Here is a 21520-nt window from a genome sequence, read left to right as displayed (position 1 = left end):
GATATAATATTATATCACTTAATATGTTGGTATAAAAAAACAACATATAAACTTTAGAAAACGATTTTTTTCATTTATTTACAATACCCATACCTTAATACTAGTTACAGCCTATGTTAGTATTTTTTACTAGTTTTTCTTATCAGAGCCATTCTTTGTTTGTGGGCCTCTGTGATGGCAGCTCTTTTGTAAGGTCGGAGCTCGTCATTACCAAAACCAGGTATCCACATGTTCCATTGGCGTTCTGCAAAAAATAATGAATAAACAAGGGCAGGAATAAAATGGTTAAGATTGGCAATGTATTTTTTACTTTGTAATTTAATTTACTGCGGCATAAACGAAAAAAAGTTTTTCATAGAGGCCATATATGATTTTTTCAAACAATACACAACTTTATATATGTTATTTCTGTGTGTGTGTATTCATACCTAAAAGTAATTGTACATCCTTAAGCTCAACATTAGAAGAATGTCTATGTTTCGCAAATGAACAGGCAGTGCCAAGAGACGTGTCAATGAAGTCATCAGCCATTTGTAACATCAAATCTTCTACTTCATCATCTAATTGTACTGTTGGGTCAACTTCTCTTACCAATTCTTGAAGACGGGGTTTATTTACAATCTGAAATAATTTATTCATAATAAGATAGCATAAAAATATTAAAGAATGTATACTTTCACACCATAAATATGACGAAGATATAGTAATTATATGCTCAAAGAAGAAAAAGGTAAAAATAAGGCAAACTAGAATTATAACTTGTTCCTAGTTGGAATGAACAATATTTTTTTTATTGAAGTAAGTATTTAGGACAAAGTGTTAACCTACACCATGTAAATTTAACTAATAATATTCTCATCAATATAAACAAAAGAAAGGGTCAAGAAAATAGAAGACAAGAAGGTGTTTCTATAAAAACTTTTAGTTTGTTAGACAAAGATGCTACCACTGTAGCATCTTTGTGACACTTCTTTATGTATTAAAAACATGACTGGGGCAAATTTGTAATGCTACAAAATTTTTATTTATCATGTTAACAAAACAAATCATTTAGAAAGTGTATGATCTAACTAAATAACAAAACTCACCTGCGGTGGTTGGTCTCCGCCGCCGCCTTGAATGACTTTCCCGCTAACTTGAGATTGCGTTCCCATCGGACTGTGTTGAGAAGGCGAACTTTGTATTGACGTTGCTTGTATTTGAGGGCTTTGCAGAGGGTTGTTAACGTATTGGATAGCACTTTGCGGATTCAAATTCCCTATGGAAGGCATGCTTGGATTTGAGCCTATCGAATTATTTGACATACTTTTCTTACACGTGTATGAAATAAAACTTCCTGCTAACTTAACATTTAAAATGAATATATTTAATTGGTAAGATTTCGAACTAATACGTCATGTAATGAAATATTTACAATTTCACAAAATATTCTTCAACGTAAAACGTCATTTTGTTTTTTCTTTTTTCATTTCCAAAGAGTATGGAACTACTTCGTAGTGCGGACCATAGATTATTGTTAGCGTGTGTGTTGCCTACAGTGTATACACATTATGAAAAAAAACAAATTGTGAACAAAAATGAATTATTTATTCAAAAATGTTAACAAGATTTCCAAAAACCCTAACATCCCTTTGAAAATGTATTTAAAATATTACGATATTTTCACTCGTATCTTCCTCTTGTGTAGTTTGCCTGTAAAAGCCGGACAACGATTAATTCATAGTTTTAGAAGAGATAGTGGGTCTTTAAGTTAAATGGCGGTAATTAAGACATTTGTGGATCAGACCAACCCAACAAGCCTTTCTCTGTAAAATTAAAGATTAATAACGAATTCTAATGTTAGCTAATTTAATGCTAAAACATTCCCCAAGATACCTCGTGCTATGTGCAGAATAACCTTTGTCCTTACATAGGTGGATCTTTGCATGGCATTAGTATATATATAATGTAATAATGACAATGACCTTTCATTGCCGTATTAAATGAGAAACGCAATTCTTTCCATATATTTTATTTTAATTTTACACGAAAAATGTTAAAATGCCTGAGAGCGTGAAACGACTACAAAAATTAAGTACATAAATCTTAATAAAAATCAATTCACTTAAAATAAGAGTATACATTATAATTTTGTAGTAACAATGTCAGTCACAGTTACTATAAATTAACTAAAACAAAAAAAAAGTCTTACAAACATGTTTACACTTTTATACATATTGCTTCAAAAATACTGGTAAAATAATACACAAATATAAATCACAGACCAGCGTGTGAAAACCGTAACAGTTACGTAGCTTTTGGAATGTCAATATGTCGCATAAAATTACTGTCAATAATAACGAGGCATTTATTTTATAAATGTTCAATTAATTCTGTTTGGTATCTTCTTCTTTTGAAGGTAACTGTATTTCTAAATTTAAATGTGTCAGTTTTATTTCTACTTCTAATTTAATATTCAATATTCGTGCTAATCACAAATTTTAATAAACAGTATGTAAATTAAAAATGATAAGCGTAGTTATGACTAAACGACGAAATACAGAAAATTTATGTTCGCGAAGCGAAATTGGGATTTGCAATTCTAATTTCTAAATCAAATAAAAACAACTTTAAAAAAAATCACAAATTGAAAAAAAAGAATTATTTTTTTATCAGATTAAAAAAAAATATTGCCAGGTTCCACCGAGATTTGAACTCGGATCGCTGGATTCAAAGTCCAGAGTGCTAACCATTACACCATGGAACCTTGGCTTCCACTCCTGAATTTTTAAAATAGAAGTACTCTTCTAATATTAGCACACATTTTACAATGTACCAACATTCGTTGAGAGACATAAAAAAGTTAACTTCTTTTTCAAGTTGTTATATTTTTCCTTTTGCTTTTGCTAAACATTTATCATAGTATCTGTATTAATTACGTCACTTTTTTTAATTCTATGGTGATTTTGCTTCAAACTCAGAATTCTGAATACAGTAATCCAGTTGAAATTTTTCACTAAATAAAAAGAAAAAATAAAACGTACTCAACATGTAAAACAAAATATACTAAACGGTAATAAAGCATGTGCACTTTTTAACCCTAATTGTCGGCAAAAACTTCCTAAACACAACATGCATTCTTGCACAACATAAAAATAAATTACTTATTACGTAAAATTTGTTCTACAATGAAACTGCTACGTGGCGTGCGGAGTGGCATACGTAAATTATTTTATAATAAAAACTTTATAAGCTTTTAGCCTACATTCAAACTCACGTCTACAGTGTAAATTTGGTTCAATACCAAAGTGCTGAAGCTGCGCTAAAACTAATTGATTTAATCATCTGCTGTTTGTCCCTTGTTCTCCGGGATGTAGAGATGATCTGATGGATCCAGCTTCTGCCAATTGAGAGCCTTGGATTGTATGGTCACGGGTTCCTGAAAAGAAGAAAAAAGTTTTTTAAAACGAGTAATTTACTCCAATAAAACGGATCGAAGTGACAAAATTGCGTGCTGAAGTAATAATTTTAATGCACATTCTCTTCTCAACCCTTTCAATGGAACGGTAAATATGTAATGAACGCATAGGACGGGGATATGTCCTGTTTCTGTGTGTCCCCTACTTCGTCAAATCAACTTCACCTATTTATGGGCGGTCGCTTTGCTATTTCAGTGTATGCAGGTGGCCGGTTGCTTATTTGCCACTTTATAGCATAAAAAATCGAATACATAAAGTTTTCATAGTAGCTGTATGTTTAATTATACAATACGCTTGTTATTCATGCTGTTGAAATTCATCGAAGCGATGACGAAAGCAAATACAATGCTATTTTTATAGAGCTTCAATTTTTAAATCATATTAATAAAATAGCTCAGAAGCCTTAGAATATGTACTTTAGATATATTTTTATTTATCATCATCAGGTTACATTATATTTTTGTGATGCAAGTCATAATTTGCAAAGGTTATTTCTCTTTCCAGATCAATCAAGATTTCAAGAAGAACTTAAAACTTTTTCATAGGATTATAGATTATCTGTGCATTAACCGCAATTCATGCTAAAAGGTTTTATCTCAAATCCAGGTTAATGCTGTTTACATTAAATCTTATCTCTAATCTGCGCAGTAACGCAAATATCCGATCCTAATTAAGTTTGTCACATATTATGTGCGCCGGTGAGCACATACAGTCCATCATGCCAGGTCGGCGCTACTGTACTGGCATAATGTAAACCAGGCATTAGTTTTTAACGCCAGCCATTACAAGTTTTAATGTTGTATTTGAAACAAACAAATGATTGAATTAACTCACATGTGTATATATAAATTCTAGTAAATTGTTTATCATAACCAGTAAAGATATCAATAGATCTTAGAAATCATGTTATTAAAATGTCTGATAATGATTGTCCGTTTGCTATTTCACTATTCCAACCTAGGACAACTAATCACATGTTCTAGATAACATAATTTATCAAGAATTATTGGTTTTTGGTGAATATTTCATTGAGGAGTTATTTATACTCTATATAGTTCCAGATTAACTCAAAAACTACGTAATGAGTTCTAAAATTTCACTTCTTTTATTAATCTGCATAAGTTTTATTTTGTAGGTAAGATGGTTTTTGAAGTTAGTTATTTATCATTGAAATGAATGTAGTGACATACGATCTAGGTATTTTAAACTGCATTATCGTTGCAACTAAACATTACTATGACTAGGTTATCTAAAAATAAACTAGATCAGACGTTAAACAGATGCAGAGTACAAAATAGGTCATGTAAATAAACCTATTACTATTACTAACAAACCATTACGTGCAAACAGAGCGACATAGATTATGATAGTCTTTTCAAATATCATGCCGGCTCAAGGTCATCTGTGCTGCACAGTGTCCTCCCATCGTACATTTAGATCCCTATCATCATCAACAACCTGCCCTATGAAAAATCGGCACAGTATGTACTACTCCTCCATACATGTCTATCAGCCGTCATATCTGAATTTACCCCCTTCTTACGCATATCCTCTTTCACACAATCCATCCATACTTTCTTTGGTCTCCCTCTACCTTTATAGCCATCCCTTTAGATCCCCATACAAAATAAAATTCCGAGCCGACAAGATATATGAAAAATACTATACTAATTAGAGATAACCTGATTCGTGAATTTTAAAAGTTGGTAGTTATTTTTTATCTCTTCGTAAGAATAACACAATCCCTTTAGTGTTATTCAAGGTTATTATTATAAAAATATAGTCGTTCCATCATATTTGAACGATGTAAAATTGATTTGTTATTCTTTAGTATACCGTATCGCAGAAAGCAAGGCCGTACGTGACAATATGCACGGCACTGTTATAAGACTTCAATGATTGTGAGTTTTCACAGCCAGTACCAAAACATATTATATTTTTAATGAGCGGGATGACACATAGGGGCTTATCGGTTTGTTCTTAATTAATTACTAGACGAGCATTATAAAGTTGACTCAGCTTGATATAAGATTGTATAAAATATGAATCTGACACGTTTAATTTGATAAGCAAGTAGGAAATATATAGATAATAATGTTTTATTTAAATTTGTTTTGTTCTTTATGAATATTGTTTTTTTTTTGTTTTCATGATCTCAGCCAACGTGATTTTTTGTCTTTGTTATGCAAATTACATACATTTAAAGTATGTTAAAACAAAGCATTGGAATATTCCATAACTTAGCACAATTATAAATCCTTGGCACTTATTTGCTAAATATTACGTGCTATGCGAGAAAACCTTCTATACCTACTTCGTAATACAGTAAAGTATTATAAAAATTACATATTATTTTTTTATCTGTTTCAAATAAATTTCGTAATAAGTGACGTCATAAATATCAAATAGAAAAAATAGGAACTTAGATTTTAATACTAATCTCCGAAAGTTTGAACCATTACTTTTAGGATTTCTTTTTAAATACGATACCTAGCGATATTTGACAAGTAGAGATCATTGACTTTGAGGTTTGATCGAGGTCATTTTCCTTAAATGTCAATAAGGATTAATGATAAAATCTGTGAAAATTCTAGTGTCTTACAACAAAAGCGATTGCTAACATATAAATTTCACTGAAAAATATTATCCTTTATCATTAACGCAATATACATTACAAATCAGTTGAATGATAAAGAAGCTATAAAATATATTTATATAATTGATATAATACCATTCATAAATAATAATTAAACATAATATAATAATTATATATAACGAATTTATGATTCGAAATGAATACTTATATGAATTTGATAGCATTATGCAATAAAGACGCATCCAAGAATTTATATGAATCAGTAAATTTTGTTCTCATTTCTGACCAACTAGCAGGAGCATATTTTTATGCATGTTAGTTTGTCTACTATTCATTTCTAACATTCAGCAGAATAAACGGGAGAACTGTTTTTTTCTTTCATTCAATTAGTATACTTCTCGGGAGTGTCATAGTCAGTCTGACATACTATTCTTTTTAATAACAAATATTAGAGTAACCTTTTACATAATATAATCAAAGAATTCGACTGCAATGACAGTGTTAATACATATTGTCGTCCCTGTTTTGTTAAAGAGAATGAAAGGGAGGTCAATATGTCTTAATACAAGTACAAGCAGTGGAGTTCTACAGTAAGACAATCCAAGTCACATGTCCTAATTCTACACACTTTACTTAAACTGCGTACTAAAATAGCGTAGAGTAGTAGTACAACAATAAATTTTCCTGTTGTTGACCATTAATACCTGTATGTGCCAACAGCATTGAAACGTAACAGGTTTATTACTGTGATAACAATTTGCTACTGTTTAAATGGATCAAGGTATTAAAATTACGACTATACTCATTGTTTATGCTCAATAATGCGTTAAGTTTCTAATAAATGTTTTTTTTCTGTGGATAATCTATCAGGATTTTAAAGTTAAAACGATAAAAAACATTAATTGTATAGAAATTCATAATCAGCCAGCCTTTCACCCTGCATAGGATCAACACAGTATGTTCTATTCTTTCTTACATCTACCTCATGCCATCTATTTAGATATGCCATTTGAATTCATATCCTCCTTCATACAATCTATCCATACTTTATTTGCTCTTCCTCTACCTTTGTAGCCGTCCACATTCAACCAACCCGCACTGGGCTAGCACTATGGCCTAATCATCCCTAACTTGATGTATAGTGAGCTGATGATGATGACATTAAATCTCATAAAATGTCAATCAAAACTATATGGAAGACATTAATCAAATGAATGATAAAAGATTAACGATAAGAAATAAGATCAGGCAGGGGAAAGATTTTTATCAAATTTAAATTCAATGAACTCTTATTGGATCTATGCCAAATGTTCAATTTAAATATAATTAATTTTCACTAAGATTTGAAAAGAGTAGTGACAGCATTTGGCGAGATTCTCTAAATAACTCAGTCCAACAAAATGATTGCCAAAATAATTAACAATACTGTATTATAAGTCATGAATAAATTCTCTTTACCAATTTATCTTACTATCTGACTAATATTATAAATTCGAAAGTTTAGATGGATGGATATTAGTTTGAAGATAACTAAGGAACGACTGAACAGATCTAGATAAAAATTGGCAGAGATAGATAGATAGCAGCTAATAATTTCTTAAACATTAAAATGCAATAATGAATACCAAACAATGGTTACCAGTAGGAGTCATAAAAACAGCAACATAATGTGATTGGTATGACTGTAGTCAATGTAGTAAATACAATTTAACTCAAGACGAAAAACAGGTAACATATACAATACATAAGATGTATATACATCATATATATAAGATGTATATAAATAAATCTATATATAAAATTCTCGTGTCACGGGGTTCGAACTTGAACTCCTCCGAAACGGTTTGACCGATTCTCATGAAATTTTGTGAGCATATTCAGTAGGTCTGAGAATCGGCCAACATCTATTTTTCATAACCCCCCCCCCCATTTAGTTTTTTTTTAACTGCGCGCGGACGGTGTCGCGGCAATATGTATATATTGCTTTCTATTCAAAGGCTTTTTAAAAAAAGAAAAGCAGATAAAAGTATTTTTATACAGGTGTTCAGGATGTAAAAGATCTTACCTTTGCAACCAGCTTTCCATCATCGCCAATAAGAAACTCTTCCAATCCAAATACTAAAGGTGATGCATTTCCTAAGTGGAAAATCCTTGAGGATGTACCAATGGTCACTCTGAACTCTATAGTTTTAGCCAACAGCACATTTGTGATCATGTAAACAGACTTCTTTCCCTTGAGATCTGAAAATAATACATTTAATAAATCAAATATCTACACTTAATAAGGAATATCTAGATGCTAGATTTTTTAAAATTCATGTAACTAAATTTATTGGTACTTCTAAAAGTTTTTCATAATGTTGCATGACCTAAATAACTCATATTGAATTATCTTCATAAGGATATTTTTTTTATTTGATTAACATACCTTTATTGTTATCAATATCCAAATAAATATTGTTGACTAAGTTTTTATCTTTTGGAATCACATTTTTAGTAAAGTTGATCATAATCACTCTAACTTTGTTTTTAATAGATTCATCTTGAAGGGTTATCTGAAACAAAAAGGAAATTCATGTTTAAAAGGATAATTGTGCGACTCTGTCCAGGTGGAATTAAAAAAAAACTTAGTAGGCTGAGTTCTTCCAGACTATGAATCTGACCCTTAATATAGTTTAAATCAGAACCAGGTACATAACGATTCTGATAAAATATATAATAATAATATTATTATAACAGAATACATTATTTCCAAACATGTTTTGGAAAAGTTTTAAAAATATTAAAAAATTGGTTTACACCCTATAGAGCTCCTCTCCACCAATACTTTAAGCTTATTGTACAAGTTACGCTATTGTAAAGATTAAACAATGACACATAGTTATGTAACATGAAGAATATAAAAAGGGTTTATAGCTACTTTGTAACATCAACAAAACACATTACCAATACAGGTTAGCAGTTCAAGAAACATTATGAAATAAAACCCTATTGTCATGATAGAATTAATCCACTCATTAACATATTCAGGTACATTATTATATTTATTATGCAATTGTTATAACTGTACAATAATGTAATGTCAAATTTTAACTATATTGTTACTAAAAGTATAGCAAAGTAGAAAGTGGTTAAGAAACATTGATTTTTACATTTAAATTTCATTTGTAATTTAGAGGCAATAAACATGTTACTAAATAGGATAGAAACAATTTAAACACATATGCATAAAGTCTAGAGATCTTTTTTACTACGTAAAAAAAGAGGACGTTCACCTGACAACATAATGTAATCCGAGTAGTTATAGGTCTTAAGTCGGAAAACCTGCGTAGTTTATAAAGCCGGTATCGGATACGCAGATGTTTGGAAACTACTGCATAGCAGAATAGACATTTGCAACGATTACAATAATATTGTCGAAAAATGCGTCTTTAAACAATAATCCCGTTTTTAATAAAGTGCTCACAACACAGAATATGATTTTCAGTTAAAACGCATTAGGACAGGTCAAGGTCATTGCTCAGACTCAGAAATTTGCCAAAACTTACCTTTACGCTCTCGTGAGGAAATTTGAATTCAGAATCTTGAAAATCTCCCTCTTCTAGCCATTGAACATATTCAGAGTTAGATTTCTCTTTGTTGATGTTTTTGACTAGTTCGCCTAGAGGGGTAAACATTTTCCCATTTTTTGCCTTTTCATTTTGCACAAACAAGGATGTCACTTTATACAAATCTGCTTCAGTAATATGGGGGATGCAAACCAACTGGCTGCTGCCGATTTCAGTCTCGATTTCATCCCTGATAAATGGCCATGCGTCTTCAAGCTTCAACGATTTCAAGTTTTCCAAGCCCACATCTTTACGTATTTCATGGGAATAAAGGGACTTTACAACCACTTTTAATTTTTTCGGCATTTTAGTAGATCAACTGCTGTTTTTATATTTCGAACGATGAAAACTGTAAAACACGTACTTTCCGTAGCGTTGTCAAAAATCGACTAGTGTTTTCCTATTCGTTCACAGATTCGCTCGAAATTGGAAAAGGATGAACGTAATTATGTTGGTTAAAGTACAAGAGGAAAAGAGATAGAGTTAAAAGTGTTACTAGTTGGGGTGACTTCGATTTGCCGACACGCAAAACAACTAAAAAGAATGACGAAAAACATTGCTTCGTGTAAATAATTAAAAACAATAAGTAAGTATTAAGTAATAATAGTGTAGTAGTACCGTTACTGTTGTTTTTTGTGTAGTATCACCAACTTATAAGAAGAATTTGCATTTAACTTTAATTGGCAAAGTCAACCATATAACTGTGCCTATAGTTTTTATATTATTTTGAACATTTTAGTTGCTCCAAAAACAGCAAGCAAATTGCAAACGCAATCTATATTTATCACTATTCTGAATTTGAATAGGTATTTAGGTCTCATGCTTTCAAAGAGATTCATGAAAATTTAATCGTTACGAAGAGCCGAAATATTTGGAAATTGATTGTGTTGGCATAAAATTAGAAAACGTCATGTGCTGGTCATGCGTTGCTCACGCGGTTGCCGTCCAATGACTGCATGACTTTACAAAGCAGTCGTTTTTTGTTGCATGTTTTTAAATTCGTCATCACTAGGTGCTTTCCAGACGTTAAATCTGTGACGCTTTGGTCTCGAAATGAGTTGTCCGTCACGACTGCAGGTCATGATCAGCGTCTGGCTAGCACGTGTTCCAATTTATTCGTTCAAGCTTTCTCACGGATATTCTTTAGAGAAATAGAAAGTGCCTACAGAGGCTTATTTTTCGGCCATACAAATTGAAATAATAAACGTTTTAGCTATGCATTTGACATGGTAAATGCAAGTAACAATCAAAAAGTTTCGTGTGTTTTTATAAGACCTACTTTATAAAATGTTTCTTATATGTATGCATATCGTCCCAATTAGAGTTGGTAACAAGCAGGAGGACTGCCGTAAAAACTTAAGTCAAAGCTTTAAGGTTTATAAAACCTTGTGTGCCAATCCCACGTGAGTGGGAAAAGGCCAGGGAGATGATGATCACTTTTATGCTTGAAAATAGTAAGCGAAAATTCACGAACGACGGCATATTACTATTACATAAATACGTCAACGATGTCTTCGAAATTGAGTTATTCGTCACCCTTGTTGCCGCACCTCACAGTATTTTCTCAGAAATCTTTGTAACTCTTATCAGTCATCCTATAAACACTCCTAAATACTTACGAGATAAGATAAAAGTAATTCCCAAGTTAGACATTTATTATAACCACGTAAATTCGATTGAATAAATCAAAATTCTTTTCAAATTCTAGGGCAATATGAACTGTATTGAAAAAGGCTTTGAGAGAAAGATTTATATACATATTTTATGTGACTGTAATTTGAATTTCGCGTCATTGTCAGAATCTGGATCAAAAATTAATTAATTTAAACTCATACTTCTCTAGTTGCTATTAAATTAAAGATAAATGAAAAATAACTTCTTCTTTGTGCTGCACTTGCCACTGTTTGGCTTTTTGCAGTAACGAAGTTAAATTATTTGAAGGGGCTAAGAATTTTACTTGCTTCAGTACAAAATATATTTTGTATCATAAGCGGTTTTACCTATATTTTAATTAGTGAAGGAAAGACAAACAATATACATAGATGGTTGTTATAAATATATTTAAAGCTATACATAAGAAATACTTAATCAAGATTATAATTGAGATTTTCATCATTGAGAAGAGAGATTTTACACAATGTTTAAAAGTGATTCTAAGCAGTTTTATCTGGAATGTGAGTAATTATGTAAAGTGATATATTTTTCAAAGAAGTTGTATTGCTGTTTGTAACATTTAAAATAATTTAAACATATATTGATTGTGTACATACATTGAGAAATTAGGCTTAGACATTTAAGATAGTCATAACTACAATAAAATATGTGCTTGTGAATTTATTAAAATTTTGCTGCTTTCTTAAAGCAAAGCCACAAAATTTTCCTAAAATAATCAAAAATAGAATGTTATGATGTTGGCAACACTCAATATTTCATACAAGTTTCTTATTGGACCCAAAATATATAACTATGAAAACTTCAGGTGACAACTTAATAAAATAAAATGGATTACATTGAAAGCAGTTATTTAAAGTTTACAGAATCACATGGTATAGTGGTACATAAAGCTATTAATAAAATTATAACATGTTGCCAGAACAGCCTAGCCACACCTCCTGTTCACTACTTTCACATTTTAGAGAGAGAAAGAGAGACTCTAATGTAACAGCCATACAGATTACCATGAAGCATTTAATGGTTTCCATGATTGCCAACATTAAAACACACTTCTGCCTATACTTTAATGTTGGTGCTATTGTCAGCAAATAAATTATTTACTTTTTCTGAACATTAGAAGTGGTAGATTGGAATACTGAAGAAGCTGTCATTAGATTTTCAATGTATTGCCCGAGAACTTGGTTCTCGGAACGTAGCTTCAAATTTTCTTCCTTTACAGAATCCACTCTCTGAGACAAATCTGAAATAAGTTTCAACATAATTGGTTAACATTTTTTAATTAAATATAACAGATTGTGACAAAATTTAATAATTTAAGTTATATCAATATTGTGACCATCATATGAATGTTACAAATCTATATATTTGATGAATGGTACAAATATTCTTGAAATGGTGGATGTTGATGATGGGATCACTCTCAAACCAATTATACACTTATAGACTGATTCGGAAAATATTTATTCTAACTCAAACATATTGGATATAATTTAGTTGATACAAGATTATTATTAAATATGTATATAAAAGTTAAACAGTTATTTTTGAATACTATACATCTTACTTATTTGAGAATATAAACGGAATTAATTTATTATAACATACTTCAAACTTAAGAAAATAATACTGACATTCCTTATTTAAAATAATTTAAACATACTACATAAAAAGCCAAGTAGGTCAGAATTATCAAAGGAGTATGTATAGGTATATTCTGAGATTACCAAATCAACACACCCCCTTAATCTCAGAATATACATCATAACAACAGACAAGTACAGAAAACCCAAATATTTAAAGTTATCAACAAAACACCAATAATAAAAAACAATAATACATTCTCTCAACAAAACCACAAACTCTTAAACTCTAGAACCACAAGAAAAACACAATAAACTATAAAGGATGGAGATATTAAAAATTCTGTAAAAGTTTCTCTTAAAAATTTCATTTGAATTCCGTTAAAATAAACAGTAGACTGTAAAATATTTGACCTTGTATTAAAAGTCAAACCACAAGTCCAAAACTGAGCAATAGATAAATGAAAAATTCAGAATAGAAATATCCTCCAATAACATAAATTAATTGATTCACACCCACGCTTCCACTGCCCGAATCTATTAACTCCACCAAATTATCAAAATCAACAACCCTTACACTAACACTTTCTGCAACAACAACAACATCAACAACTTTCTGCAACAACAACAACATCAACAACTTTCTGCAACAACAACAACATCAACACAACAACAACAACAACTCCAACAACAACAACTCCAACAATAACAACAACTCCAACAACAACAACAACTCCAACAACAACAACAACTCCAACAACAACAACAACTCCAACAATAACAACAACAACTCCAACAACAACTCCAACAACAACTCCAACTACAACTCAACAACAACTACAACTCAACAACAACTACAACATCAACAACAACTACAACATCAACAACAACTACAACATCAACAACAACTACAACATCAACAACAACTACAACATCAACAACAACTACAACATCAACAACAACTACAACATCAACAACAACTACAACATCAACAACAACTACAAAATCAACAACAACTACAACATCAACAACAACTACAACATCAACAACTCAACAACACCAACAACTCATCAACACCAACTCATCAACACCAACTCATCAACACCAACTCATCAACACCAACTCATCAACACCAACTCATCAACACCAACTCATCAACACCAACTCATCAACACCAACTCATCAACACCAACTCATCAACACCAACTCATCAACACCAACTCATCAACACCAACTCATCAACACCAACTCATCAACACCAACTCATCAACACCAACTCATCAACACCAACTCATCAACACCAACTCATCAACACCAACTCATCAACACCAACTCTACAACACCAACTCTACAACACCAACTCTACAACACCAACTCTACAACACCAACTCTACAACACCAACTCTACAACACCAACTCAACAACACCAACTCAACAACACCAACTCAACAACACCAACTCAACAACACCAACTCACCAACACCAACTCAACAACACCAACTCAACAACACCAGCTCAACAACACCAACTCAACAACACCAACTCAACAACATCAACAGCAACCCTCTCTATTCTATCTTCATTTCTTCAACCATTTTTTCACAAAACACGTCATCCGCCGCTGCACTCATCTTTTTCAACACCGTCGATGGTCACCTCTTCTTCACTTCTTCAACCGTTTCTTCAAAAATCACTTCATCCGCCTCTGCATTCATCTTTTTCAACACCGTCAATAAATGGTAGATGGATCTTTGACAAATTTGTTTGCAACTGTCACTCTTCCTCCATCTTGAAAAATTTGTTTGCAACTGTAATTCTTGCTCTCCAAACAGAAAAAAATGCTCCAAAAAATATAAATATCAGCATTTCTGGGCCCATAACCTCTTGAAACGGTGGATGTGGAAACGTCCTGGGCCCATAACCTCTTGAAATGGTGGATGTTGATGATGGGATCACTCTCAAACCAATTATACACTTATAGACTGATTCGGAAAATATTTATTCTAACTCAAACATATTGGATATAATTTAGTTGATACAAGATTATTATTAAATATGTATATAAAAGTTAAACAGTTATTTTTGAATACTATACATCTTACTTATTTGAGAATATAAACGGAATTAATTTATTATAACATACTTCAAACTTAAGAAAATAATACTGACATTCCTTATTTAAAATAATTTAAACATACTACATAAAAAGCCAAGTAGGTCAGAATTATCAAAGGAGTATGTATAGGTATATTCTGAGATTACCAAATCAACAAATATCAAGCAATTATATTTAAAAGCTAAGCGGTGAGTCATACAGTCAATTGGAACAATGGTTCATATGCTAAGCCATTGAAGTCAAAATTATGACTAACTAACTTCATTATCTAATGAAGTATGGTTAATATTTCGGGTAATGTATTCTAAAGCGCCTTTAAAAGTGAATAAGAGATATAGATTTGATACTTGCCATCTAATGTGTTCTGTAATTCCAGTACTTGCGATATTAAACGGGCTTTCTCCTCTTGCTCATCTATGCCTGAATCCGGCTCGAAGCTAGGCGGCCCATTTAAGCCAGGGCTTGACGAGCCTCCTGTGTAAGAACTTGGTAAAGAGTCCATAGAACGACCATGGTCCAAGCGATTGTTTTCGTTGTCGTCTGTAATTATTACTTGTGGATCATCGTCAGCTAAGGGTATATTATCATCATTACATTTTTGAATAATAGATGACATTTTCTTAGCAACAAGGAACGAAACTAATTACATATATTGAGGTCGTTTGGCTTTTTTACTAAATCAATAATTTGTTTGTCTTTTTGACATCGACAGATGACAGCAAAACAGTCAGTCGACCTCAGATGAAGAATTATATAGATATGGCACGCGCGTTCACCCGTAAGGGACAGATAGAGAGTACTATAGACTATACCTATATATAAGTAAAAGGATTGGGGTTACCAGTTATTTGTTTTGTCCCGAAAATGAATAATTACGATATAATTTAATATAGACCAATTTATATATTCCCAATTAAATTGTAATTAATAAACGTAATAAATATAAAAAACAATGCGTAATTTTTGTTTATGTGACTAAGATTACATAAACAGATTTTTTTAGTAATACTTAGTCAGGTCATAAATTCTGTTACATGTTTAATATAAAATAATTGAAACAAGTTTATTCATTATGTGACCATTTATATACCAAAATGAACTTAACAAAACATAGATTCTTATGACACTAAAGTTTATTCAAAATGACATCCGTGATTTTGAATACAGGCCTTCAATCTGCTCGGCCAGTCGTCTATCACAGCACGAACGAGGTCCATGTCAATATCGGCGGCTGCCTTAATCAAGGATGTCTTGAGTGACTCCAAAAAAAGAATTTCCCGATATTTTTTTCCCGCGTACTGCTTCAACAAAGCGCGGCATCTCTTCAGTCTTAGGTCCATTAGACGAGCATTCAAACGATGTCCTATTTTTCTTCGATATGCACGAAGCCCTAAGTCTTCATAAAAAGCTACAAAAAACATACCAATATTATAGTCATTTAATTTTAAATTACTCTGTATATCATTACAGTGAACACTACATGTAAAACTACTTAATATTTAACTATTTTGATTGTAATTTCTAAGAAATAAAAATTTACATGGGACAAATTAAAAAGCATACTCTTTAAAATCAACGGGTTATGAAAGTATCGAATATTTAAAAAACACAGCATATACTAGAATTAAAAACTCCTTTTGAAATCTGTTGAAAATAGTATAAAAAATGTGAATTGTTTCATTTATATACATTATACATACTATAATTTATTTCCCCTAAATTCAGGGTAATTTTTACAACAAGATGGTGGTATTATTTTTACGGGTAATAACCAACCAATTTGAAAAGAAGTTTAATATGGCCGCTTGTTTCCCAGATCTACAGTATATTATTTGACACAAATGACATCTGCGTTTGGGCGCATAATGTTCGAAAAATACTATTTTATTTTAGCTGATTTTACCCGTATTTTAACATATTAGTTATTACAAACACTGTAAAGAACAACTAGTTTGTATTTTCTTCCTTATTTTGTATGAATACATGTGAATAAGTGCGTAGTTTCAGTACTTACGAGTGAAAGGTTATGTTTTTCTCTTTTCGCTCACTACGGCTTTTACAACCGACGATACAGCAGTATACCATGTTTTATAAACTTTACCTTACTAAAACTGTAATATCAAAATATTTTTGCACAATAACAGCCACTAAGTACTCACAATTTTCGAAAAATAGCACGAATGTCAAACTTTGTTAGGGACAACCTAGGTTGTTTGTAGGGGACAACCTTTGTTCCAAACAAAGCCCAAACCCTGGTACGCAGAAAGGGACGGAAGATAGTTATCCCTGTCTTTGTCACGTCACAGGAATTGTGTATAACTGTATCTCTCTCACTCACGGTATTATTATTACCGTGTCATAGACTTGCAGTCGACTGACAGCCTCGACAAAAATAGTATAAAAATTCTTGGAATTGCTTTTTAAAAGTAAAGGACCCACTATATTTTAAAATGAAGAAATGAACTTAATATAAATTTAATTAATTAGCTTTAAAATAAATGATTTTTTCGGTTAGTTTTTCCATAGTGCAATCCACCTTTCTTCTTCTGGTTTCTGTAAGCAGTGCTTGTCATTTGTCAGCTGTCAATAAATAATGGGATAAGGATGCAAATTATTCTTATTATATATAGTATAATCCTAAATTAAATAAGTGACTACTTGTACAAGTTTTATAAATCGAACAAATGCAATAAAAAATCATGGCATTAGCTATACGTAAATCTACATTCAGCATTTTGGCTACCGCAAGATGTATCGTACCAAGAGGTTATATGAACAGCAAAGTCTTTTACTTGCCTATTATTTGTGTTACTAAATGTTTTGATTGTTTTTAGAATTTCGGGGTTTATCATCGTTACCTGAAACAAAAGAAGATGTAGCCCAGGATGTTGCGAAGAGGTCCACAGGGCGTAAAATTCGTTTTCAAAATCCAGCTTTGGAATACCGACATGTTTACCCGGAATTCTTGCCTGACCCAAATCCTAAATGGAGGAATACATTACGTGAGAAAATGGAAAGAGCAGATATGTTAAAAAGAAGAAGTCAAATTGATATTCCTGAGTTTTATGTTGGTATGTAGCCTAAACCTGAACACAAGCATTTGTAGATGTATGAATGTAGAAGAGTCGTAAAAGGTGAAAACCAAAGTGTATATTTTTTTGCTGATAACATTGTTGATGTTATTTATATTGTTCTCAGGATCTATTCTAGCTGTTTTCATATCTGATCCTCATGCTCAAGGTAAAACCAACAGGTTTGTTGGTATATGCATTGAAAGAAAAGGCTGCGGCCTGAGAGCTGAGTTTACATTACGAAATGTTGTGGACCATCAAGGTGTTGAAGTAAGTTATTCTTTTTGAAAATTATTGTAAATTCTGAAAGCTGAGAGACTCTGGTTAACATTTTAGTCTACTGGATAGAGATGGAGAGAGTATTTAATCTTTGGGCAATGTGGAATGTACATTAATTACAAAAAAAGAGTCTGGAATTAGTGTTACAACACTCATTACCATTTAACATATTTTTTTCCTAATTTTTTTATTGTTTTCACAGATTCGTTATGACCTTTATGATCCTACAATACAATCAATACAAATACTTCGTCTTGAAAAACGTCTAGATGACAAACTGTTTTACTTAAGAGATGCATTGCCTGAGTACAGCACATTTTCATTTGACATGGATCCAGAAATACTTCCAGAAGGTACTCCTGTGCCTGTAAATCCTGTTCAGGTATAAGTTGTGTTATTTTATTTAGAACTATTAAAACAAATCTTGTAGAAAACAAAGCCTATTTCACCCACGGATAGTCTAGCTTCTTGACAGTGAAAGAATTTTTAAGTTGTTTCAGTACTTTTGAAGCCTATACAATGTAGACAAACAATCAAATCTTTCCTCTTTATTTCTTTATTATAGTTCTTACTTAATTAGTGAATATTACATCATTTATTTTATTTTATTTTATTTTTATTTTAAACTTTGTACATACACATGAAGTATTGTACTGGAAAGCTTAACTCTAAAAGAGTTCTCTTACAGCTTACCATTATATAGAGAGAGGTTGTTTAATGGGTAATTTATTTACTTATTTATTTATTTAATAAGTAAATGTGTGTACAAGTCGTCATAAATAATATCTTAAATAATAAACTTAATAAATATTAGTTATTTTGTATTGCTAAAAAAAATTAATTATTTGAAAATAATTTAAATTCACATGGTTTATTTATATTTCAGGTAAAATTAAAGCCGAAACCATGGCTTGAGAGATGGGAAAGACAGGAACTTAAAGGAGTTGCAAATATTGATGAACATCTTAAAGAGAAAGATAAAGTGAGGAGAGAGCTGAGAAAGACACCGTGGGAAAAATATGATTTGATGAAACAATACAGGTAATTGATTTAGTTTTGCTACAAATTATTTTTTCGGAACTAGTATATAGTAAAAAAATATTTTCTTGAATTTTTCTTTTGTAATAAAAATTTATATTTACAGAAAAACAATACCAGCAGAGGATCAAAACGAAATATGGGGAGAAGTTCATAATCAATTAAATCAACTTCGACTTTCACGTAAAAAGATGTTCAAAAAACGTCCAGTCAGCGCACCCAAGACTCAGCTTGCATAACATAAGTGTATTAAATAAATAGCTTTTAATAGATGTAATACTTATTTCTACTCCTACTTATTTTTAAACTAGCGGTCGTACACGACTTTCTAAGTGTGGGTTTTTTAAAAAAGTATCCTATAATGACCGTATGCATCAGTCCAGCTACCTTGTCGTCAATTTCCTGCCAAAATTGCCCCAGCCGTTTACTAGAGTAAGTATACCATACACTTTGATTTAGGATTTTAAAGGAATAAACGAGGACTTGCAGACGAACACATTTTATAAATTATTTTTTCGTTAAAAGCACCGAGTTTTTTTTTACAGTAATGTCATACAGTTGCTTATTTTATGCATAACATGATGTGTCGGTTTGGATACAAAAACCTTTTTAAACTTCGTTTATCAACTAAAATTATATTTTCGAGCATTACATATTTATTAGCATTTAAAAATCTAAACTTCTAATAATTGCTTGTAACGGAATGTTAAAAGTACAGATAACAAAACGTTAAGTAAGATGTCAAGTGAAATAGCAAACAAGCTAAGTTTTGTTAATAGATGGCGGTATTGCTTAAATAAAAAACTGATTTCGCAGACAAAAATATCACTTGACTTTACTTATTAATGCTAAACCAAAAGAAAAGTTACACGTTTTGGTAAATGAAAACTATAATTCAAATCAAGTATCTCAAGTAATTCAAATGAGTATAATTCTTTTCTCATGAACCGTGACGTGTACAGGATAGATGCTGATTATAATTATGCATTTTGTTTGTGATCGTGCGTGCGTTAACTGCAAACTGCAGTTTGCAGTAGGGTGTGTGTAAAACTTAGTGCAATGTAATGCACTTTTCTTTATGGGTCAGTATAACATTGTGTTTTATAAATTAAGTTAGATAATTAATTGTGTGCAGTGTTTGGTGTTGTGAACATTATTGTCTTATTTGTTGCATTGTTACTATCGCCGGGTAAGTACTGAATGATTTATTAAAAATACAATTTAGATTTGAGTAATTTAACTAGCATAAATATTTTTACTTTAATTCGATATTTTTGTGGGTCATTTAATAAAATCGAAGTATTTGTCTTTAAGTCATGATACTGCAATTGCATTCTGCTAACCTTGATTTATCGATTTACGTCACTTACTACTGAGTACTGTGTACTACTGAGTTATGAGTCAATACCTACATTGTTTCTGATAAATTTATACAAGCATTAAGTGTACAGATTTAACAACATGCCTAATTGTAGACTTGTTTTGGTATCAAAATTCAAATAACTTCAGTTAATCTTAATTATATTACGTAAAGGTTTAGTCATTCGATCTGTGCAATTATCAGTTAAAACATAATGTTCATATGAAACGGGACTCTTTCCACAAATAAGCTGTTTTAGCTCCCGATATAATTCTAAAAGTTATAATGTTTTTTTCAAACACTGTGACACAGCTCCATGACCATGGCAAATGCAACTGTGCAGATATACCAGGATCTCAAACATTATGAACATTATGTTACTCAAGTTGTAATTAAGTTAGATGTAAATAAATGAGCGTCACAATAAACTGTAGCAAATTTATTATGCAATTTGAATCCCATACAAATACCAAAGTAAGTTTGCTCCTACTAATATTTTAAAAATTAAGGCTTAATTGAAACCGTTCAGTCAATCATTTTCTTATTAAATTGTATTTCAGGTTATACATTAAAGATGACGGAAACAAAAAAAAGATAAAACAAGTAATTTTTTTTTCATTTTCCTGTTTTATAAATCATTGGTATATAATACAAATTATAAAAATCTTAGAGCATTACATAAACATGTAAGAATGTAAAATATCTGGTACCGGATCTTTTATTAATTATCCGATAACACT

The 21520-nt window shown here is 31.2% G+C and overlaps 4 protein-coding genes and 1 non-coding gene across 5 annotated transcripts; 1 reads left to right on the top strand and 4 right to left on the bottom strand.

Annotated features, from left to right (window-relative positions):
• Positions 1–89: 89 nt before the first annotated feature.
• LOC106721758 (transcription initiation factor TFIID subunit 12) lies at positions 90–1482 on the bottom strand. The gene is made up of 3 exons (XM_045682233.1): positions 1089–1482; positions 429–621; positions 90–244 (listed from the first exon to the last, which is right to left on the bottom strand). Exons 1-3 carry the CDS (start codon positions 1302–1304, stop codon positions 117–119), a joined length of 537 nt encoding a protein of 178 aa, XP_045538189.1. The 5' UTR covers positions 1305–1482; the 3' UTR covers positions 90–116.
• Positions 1483–2498: 1016 nt separating this feature from the next.
• LOC106707689 lies at positions 2499–10086 on the bottom strand. The gene is made up of 4 exons (XM_014499091.2): positions 9603–10086; positions 8483–8609; positions 8120–8295; positions 2499–3418 (listed from the first exon to the last, which is right to left on the bottom strand). The coding sequence occupies exons 1-4, from the start codon at positions 9966–9968 to the stop codon at positions 3317–3319; spliced, it is 771 nt and encodes a 256-aa protein (XP_014354577.2). The 5' UTR covers positions 9969–10086; the 3' UTR covers positions 2499–3316.
• Trnaq-uug lies at positions 2675–2746 on the bottom strand. The gene has a single exon. It is a non-coding gene; the product is annotated as a tRNA-Gln (tRNA).
• Positions 10087–11885: 1799 nt separating the features above from the next.
• Positions 11886–15768, bottom strand: LOC106707698 (short coiled-coil protein homolog). The gene is made up of 2 exons (XM_014499103.2): positions 15384–15768; positions 11886–12576 (listed from the first exon to the last, which is right to left on the bottom strand). The coding sequence occupies exons 1-2, from the start codon at positions 15646–15648 to the stop codon at positions 12434–12436; spliced, it is 408 nt and encodes a 135-aa protein (XP_014354589.1). The 5' UTR covers positions 15649–15768; the 3' UTR covers positions 11886–12433.
• A 1854-nt stretch (positions 15769–17622) lies between these two features.
• On the top strand, positions 17623–19659 carry LOC106707456 (39S ribosomal protein L19, mitochondrial). Its single transcript, XM_045682215.1, has 6 exons — positions 17623–17798; positions 17867–18103; positions 18231–18373; positions 18585–18764; positions 19269–19423; positions 19527–19659. The coding sequence occupies exons 1-6, from the start codon at positions 17732–17734 to the stop codon at positions 19657–19659; spliced, it is 915 nt and encodes a 304-aa protein (XP_045538171.1). The 5' UTR covers positions 17623–17731.
• Positions 19660–21520: the final 1861 nt, after the last annotated feature.

This window comes from Papilio machaon, chromosome 18 (assembly GCF_912999745.1).
Source record: "Papilio machaon chromosome 18, ilPapMach1.1, whole genome shotgun sequence".
Taxonomy (NCBI): Eukaryota; Metazoa; Arthropoda; class Insecta; order Lepidoptera; family Papilionidae; genus Papilio; species Papilio machaon.
The sequence above is the reverse complement of the archived record's forward strand: the minus strand, read 5'-3'. Positions and strand labels throughout refer to the sequence as shown.